The sequence below is a fragment of the Pan troglodytes genome, chromosome 18, assembly GCF_028858775.2.
Source record: "Pan troglodytes isolate AG18354 chromosome 18, NHGRI_mPanTro3-v2.0_pri, whole genome shotgun sequence".
Lineage (NCBI taxonomy): Eukaryota > Metazoa > Chordata > Mammalia > Primates > Hominidae > Pan > Pan troglodytes.
Window position 1 is genome coordinate 54,569,606 of NC_072416.2, and position 6,231 is coordinate 54,575,836.

A 6,231-nucleotide genomic window follows, 5' to 3' on the forward strand; every position below is an offset into this window, starting at 1 on the left:
TGATGACCATGGATCCAAATCCCTTTCTCCTCATTAGAAGCTCTCAGCCCAAAATCCGTGGTTCCATGGGTCAGACTGAGGCCCAGGTGGTCCTTATGGGTGAATGATGGAGACCCCACCAAGCTGAGAACTGGGAGCAATGATCTCCACTGTTTATGGCCAGGCCGGTTTTTTGCCTTTCTGAATGGCAACAGCATATTTCAGCAGAGGTCCTCAGTAGAGCCACATGCAGGAGATACATGCATTTGTCCACTCGTCACTCACTTAGTCATTTGTTCACTTATATATCCACTCTCTCACTCATGCCTTCAGTCATTTGATTACTCATCTGTTTAATTCATCCATTCATCCAACATTGTGCAGAACATTGAACAGGTTTAGAGATGCTTCAGGCACAGGTTTTTTACCTGAGAGCTCCCAGATTGGGGTGAGAAAGGTAAGAGCCATGAAAACAAATAATCATACAGCAGCTTAGCAAGTAGTAAATGTCATGAGAAATGTACAGACACATTAGCCAAGGGATACAGAGAGGGAGATTTCTCCCAACTAAGAAAGGGAGTGATCAGAGGTGGCTTCCCGGAGGAAGTGTAATCAGCACCAGCTCCAGAATTTCTCCATGGGGATTGGGTATGGATGGCAGCTTGTCAGGGAAGCTAGTAGCTGCATCCTCTACAGGGCACTTTACAAAAGACTGAAAGGTAGGCCGGGCACAGTGGCTCATGCCTGTAATCCCAGCACTTTGGAAGGCCGAGGTGGGCAGATCACTTGAGCTCAGGAGTTCAAGACCAGGCTGGGCAACATGGCAGAACCCCATCTCTAATACACAAAAAAATTAGCCAGGTGTGGGGGCTTGTGCCTGTGGTTTCAGCTATTCAGGAGGCTGAGGTAGGAGGATCCTTTGAACCCGGGAGGTAGAGGTTGCAGTGAGCCGAGATCGTGCCACTGCACTCTAGCCTGGGCAACAGAATGCAACTCCAACTCAAAACAAACAAACAAACTGAAAAGTAGTCAGCTGCCCATACCAAAGATTGGGGTTATAATGGAGATGAAGAGGTGGTTAAATCTCTTCCAAGTCCCCTCTTGCTGCTTCTGCTTTGTGTGTGGTCTAGAAGGAAAGGTTGCATGCTCTGGATGGGCACAACTCCCTGATTTTCCACCCTCTCACTCATGGGGAGGGTGCGGTCAGTAGAAGTTCTTGGTGGGAACTTCTAAATCTCAGGGCCAAGGATAGAGGCCCCTGCCTGCCCATAGTAAGGGCTTTTACAGTCAACCAGGGAGATAGGATGAGGCCCCGAGCCGAGGCAGGAGGAGCCCCTGTGAAGGAGGGAACAGAAATGGCAGATAATAGAATGCATAGGACTTGGGGACAGGGTGGACGTAGCTGCCAACCTGAGCTCCATGTGTGCATTTCAGCCTGAGCCTGGTTCCCTGAAACCTTGCCAGGCAGGCAGGTGAGGTGGGTGCAGCCACCTGCACCCCTGGTGAAAAGCCACCCAAATGACCGTACTGCTCGGCCTCTCCTCTGCCCTCCTCCGCCTGCTCTTCCCAACTCCCAGCCCAAGGCGTCTGGCTGGGCCGGGTGCAGGGCGTCTGGCCCCAGGGAGAGGTGGGGTGAGCTGCAGACTACACCCACATGGCTATAAATGGGGAGCCTCTGGCTGCTGCTCACTCAGCCTCCCTTCCCCAGCCGTGACAGCACTGGAGCCTTTCGGACACCTGGACCATGGACCCCAGGGAATGTGTCTGCATGTCTGGTGAGTAAAGAAGCCCTCCTTGGGGTCTGGGAACCTTGGACCAGCTTCCTACAGGGAGCCTGCAGGTCCCTGATGAAAACTTCTCTTCCCTCTAATTAGGAGCCACCAATGGGGTTCGTCCTGGGAGCCGACAGGTGGACTGGCCACCTGTGGGGCAGCTCCCACTCTCTGTTGGCTCCCAGCCTGATTTTCTAGAATCGATATCCTAGCTCAGGGAATGGCTGAGAGGGGGACCTGCAAACTTTGGTCTTTCTAGCGTTGGCCCCTAAGGGCAGTCACCAGGGTGAGGAGAAGAGCTCTAATCCAGAACCTGGCAACCTGGTTTGGGTCCATTGCTGCCATCCCCTCCCTGGCGCTTATTCTTTCTGGTCCTCCGTTTCCTCATCTGTAGACTGAGGTTCCTTATTCCCAGCCAACCACATCCCAGAGCTGCTATGAAAGTGCTAAAACCATTAAGCACCTGCAGATGTCAGGGGAGTTGTGGACTCCCCTAACTTATGTGGACTCTTGAGTCTCTGAAACTGCTTAATTCCACGGAGCATGTTAGCCAGAAGGAGAGAAATCAGGGTTCAAAGCCATCCTGGGCTTTTACAATCATGGAAATGGTATGAAGAAGTCTCACAAGTCTGGGTGGTGTGGCTCACAACTGTAATCCCAGCACTTTGAGGCTGAGGCAGGAGAATCACTTGAGGCCAGGAGTTCAATACCAGCCTGGGCAACATAGCGAGACTCCATGTCTACAAATTTTTTTTAAACTTAGCTGGGCGTAGTAGGGTGCACCTTAGTCCCAGCTACTCAGGACGCTGAGATGGGAGGATCACTTGAGCCCAGGAGTTCGAGGCTGCAGCAAACTAGGAATGCACCACTGCACTCCAGCCTAGGTAATAGAGCAAGACCCTTTCTCAAAAAAAAAAAAAAAAAAAAAAAAAAAAGAAGAAAAGAAAAAGAAAGAAAGAAAACGAAGTCTCACAAGACTCCCTTGTCCTTAACAGGATGTCTCTGTACGAAAAACTTGCAAAAGAGGCAGAAGCTTCCAGCATTTTGAAACTCAAAATGAAAAATGGGATAATTTTTTTAAGTGTAGATGATCATTATGATATAAAAACAAGGTGGTGGCTCCCATCTGTAATCCTGGCACTTGGGGAGCCCAAGGCAGGATGATCACTTATGCCCAAGGAATTTGAGACCAGCCTGGGCAATATAACAAGGCCCTGTTTCTACAAAAACTTTAAACAATTAGCCAGGTGTGGTGGTGCGTGCCTGTGGTCCCAGCTACTCAGGAAGCTGAGGCAAGAGCTTGAGGCTACAGTGAGCTGTGTTCCCACCATGGCGCTCCAGCCTGGGTGACAGGGCAAGACCCTGTCAAAAGAAAGGAAGAAAGAATGGAAGGAAAGAAGGAAAGAAACAAGGAGAGAAAGAGAGAAAGGGAGAAAGGGAGAGAGAGAGAGAGAAAGAGAGAAAGAGAAAGGGAGAAAGGGGGAGAGAGAGAGAGAGAAAGACAAAAGAGAGAGAAAGACAAGGAGAAAGAGAAAAAGAAAAGAAAGAAAAGAAAGAAAGAAAGAAAGTAATGAGGGAGAGAGGAAGGAAGGAAGAAAGGAAAGGAAGAAACAAACAAAACAAGGTGTGGCTCTGTGGCTCTTGTTTTGAGTTCACTGACGTTCCTTGACCTTTCTTAAACCATTCACAGTTTTCATCTTGACTTGTGAAGGTGACACGGGTGTGAAAGGGGTTTTTGTTTGTTTGTTTGTTTGTTTGTTTTAAGACAGAGTCTCACTCCATCACCCAGGCTGGAGTGCAGAGGTGTGATCTCGGCTCACTGCCACCTCCATCTCCCAAGTTCAAGAGATTCTCGTGTCTCAGCCTCCCTAGTAGCTGAGATTACAGGTGTGTGCCACCACGCCTGGCTAATTTTTTTTTTTCTCGTAGAGATTGGGTTTCTCCATGTTGGCCAAGCTGATCTCAAACTCCAGGCCTCATGTGATTCACCTGTCTTGGCCTCCCAAAGTGCTGGGATTACAGACGTGAGCCACTGTGCCTAGCCAAGAGGGTGTGAAAGGCTTTGATAGTTCTTAGAGGAACCTTGGGCTTGGAAACGCTGGCCTCGTCTGTTGGTTCTCATTGTACATAAGAATTATTTGGGTTGCTTTTCAAAAATATGGACTCCATTTCCCCACCAAGACTTATGAATCAGAACATCTCAAGGGTTGGTCCCAGGAATCTGCATTTTCACAGTTATCCCAGGCATGATTGATGCAGCCATGCCAGTTCCCATCCATGGCCTGTGACTGTGGACTATTGCAGAGTCCTTGACACTGGGTTGATGCTCAGCAGCCTTGTCACCCTCTTGTCCAGCCAGTCCCCAAGGACAGCCCAGGAGCCTTTCCACTCTGACAGTCGGCATCATGCCTTATGTTCCCCACTCCATCTCCATCCTCACGTTTGTGGTGGCTCTGTCCTGTCTTCTAGGAGGAATCTGCATGTGTGGAGACAACTGCAAATGCACAACCTGCAACTGTAAAACATGTCGGAAGAGTGAGTATGGTGACTGGGGGCACCATGGGCTGGGAGTTAGAAAAGTCCAATCCAGGCCAGGTGCAGTGGCTCACGTCTGTAATCCCAGCACTTTGGGAGGCCGAGGCGGTTGGATTACCTGAGGTCAGGAGTTCAAGACCAGCCTGGCCAACATGGTGAAACCCCATCTCTACTAAAAATACAATAATTAGCTGGGCATGGTGGTGGGCACCTGTAATCCCAGCTACTCAGGAGGCTGAGGCAGGAGAATTGCTTGAACCCAGGAGGCAGAGGTTGCAGTGAGCAGAGATCACACCATTGCACTCCAGCCTTGGTGACAAGAGTGAAACTCAGTCAAAAAAGAAAAGGAAGGAAGGAAGGAAGGAAGGAAGAGAGAGAGAGAGAGAGAGAGAAAGAAAGAAAGAAAGAAAGAAAGAAAGAAAGAAAGAAAGAAAGAAAGAAAGAAAGATCCCATCCCCACCCTCAATCCTCCAGCCATGGTGGATTGGGGCTTGTGGGGAGGGGGTCTAGATGCCTTTTACCCATCTGGGAGAGATCTGAAATGAGAACCATGTAGAGACCTATGGCAGGTCTCTACCCAGGGATGAGGGCATCCACAGTGTTTGGAGCAGGAAGAGGACTGAGGGGAAGTTCTGTCCTGCCCAGTGGTAACAGGGATAGAGCACTGGCCTGGAGTCATGAGCCCTAGGTTCTAGTCTTGCTTTTGCCACTGTCTCATGACCTTGGCAAACCCCCTCCCTTCTGTGGGCTTCTGATGGACTCTAGATGGTCCCTGGGATCCCTTCCAGTTCTAACATCCCTCAACCTCCTATCCCAGCGTTTTTGCTAATGTGGCTTGAAACCTCATGCACACACCCCTCTTTTCCTACTTCCTCTAAGTAGTGGGAGGGGCAGTGGTGAGATGGAAGTGTTGACCCACAGTGGATCTGCGCATCTCCTGACTCTTTCAGGCTGCTGTCCCTGCTGCCCTCCGGGCTGTGCCAAATGTGCCCGGGGCTGCATCTGCAAAGGAGGCTCAGACAAGTGCAGCTGCTGCCCATGAAACCCATCCATCGTGCCCACCCCTTCCAAGGAGAGAAACCTGGGAAGTGTCTGTACAGTGCATGAATCGAGAAGGTGGAATAATTGTACAATAGGTTGTGCTTTTTATATATTTGCCCAAATGTGGTGTTGGTCACATTCATGTAAAGTACTTGGGGCAATAAAGTTTTCACTCTTGGTTGCCTGGTGGCTCAGAGCATTGTTTTACCCTAACCCAGCAGGACCAAAAGGTGCTGCTTCTGTTGCAGATCCTGTAACCACCACCCACATGTACCTGTGACAGGTGGCTGCCTACTGCAAGGTCCTATGACTCTGCCTGGGGGCTTTCTCCTCCTGCACAAGCTTGCTTGACCCATGCACAGGGCAGGCCAGGAGTACGGAGGAGCTAAAGTCACTGGGAACAGCCCTTAGCCAATGACAACTGTAGGTCGGTGGGTAAATATCCCAGCATCTTTACCCCTCAAAAGGAACAACTCTGAGACTCATTCTATGCTGTCTCCCAGAAGTCTCTAGAAGCACTGAGCTTCAAAAGCTCACAGCAGTAACCTGCTCATTAATGTAACTTACGGTGGCCTCCTTCCTTGCCTCACCTCCCCAATTCCCCACCATTGCTTTCTGGGATCTCCACCCAAAGAAACTACTTGTACAGGGTCCGCTTTCTGGGTAACCTAATCTTGGCCAGGCTCTCCTGGCATAGCCCAGAATGCCTCATTGTGCAAATGTGGCTGTTTAATGGGCTTGAGCATGGAATCAGTCATGAACGGAGGCTGTGTGTATCTAAAGGAAATCTCCAAGGTCAAGACATTGAGGGCATTAGCTGCCCTGGTTTGGTTATTTGGATCAGTCTTTAGGACTGGATGACCTGGAAGGCATGAACCAGGAAGAAGATGGTGGTGGAGGTGCA

General features: G+C 49.9%; 1 protein-coding gene across 1 annotated transcript; it reads left to right on the forward strand.

Moving 5' to 3' along the window:
- Positions 1–1,667: 1,667 nt before the first annotated feature.
- Positions 1,668–5,393, forward strand: MT4 (metallothionein 4). The gene is made up of 3 exons (XM_024349584.2): positions 1,668–1,754; positions 4,221–4,286; positions 5,237–5,393. The coding sequence occupies exons 1-3, from the start codon at positions 1,724–1,726 to the stop codon at positions 5,326–5,328; spliced, it is 189 nt and encodes a 62-aa protein (XP_024205352.1). The 5' UTR covers positions 1,668–1,723; the 3' UTR covers positions 5,329–5,393.
- The last annotated feature ends 838 nt before the right edge of the window (positions 5,394–6,231 follow it).

Coding starts and splice junctions, on each gene's coding strand:
- MT4 (XM_024349584.2), top strand. CDS start 1,724: ATGGACCCCAGGGAATGTGTCTGCATGTCTG. Junction 1,755..4,220: donor GGAATGTGTCTGCATGTCTG/GTGAGTAAAGAA, acceptor CCTGTCTTCTAG/GAGGAATCTGCATGTGTGGA. Junction 4,287..5,236: donor CTGTAAAACATGTCGGAAGA/GTGAGTATGGTG, acceptor TGACTCTTTCAG/GCTGCTGTCCCTGCTGCCCT.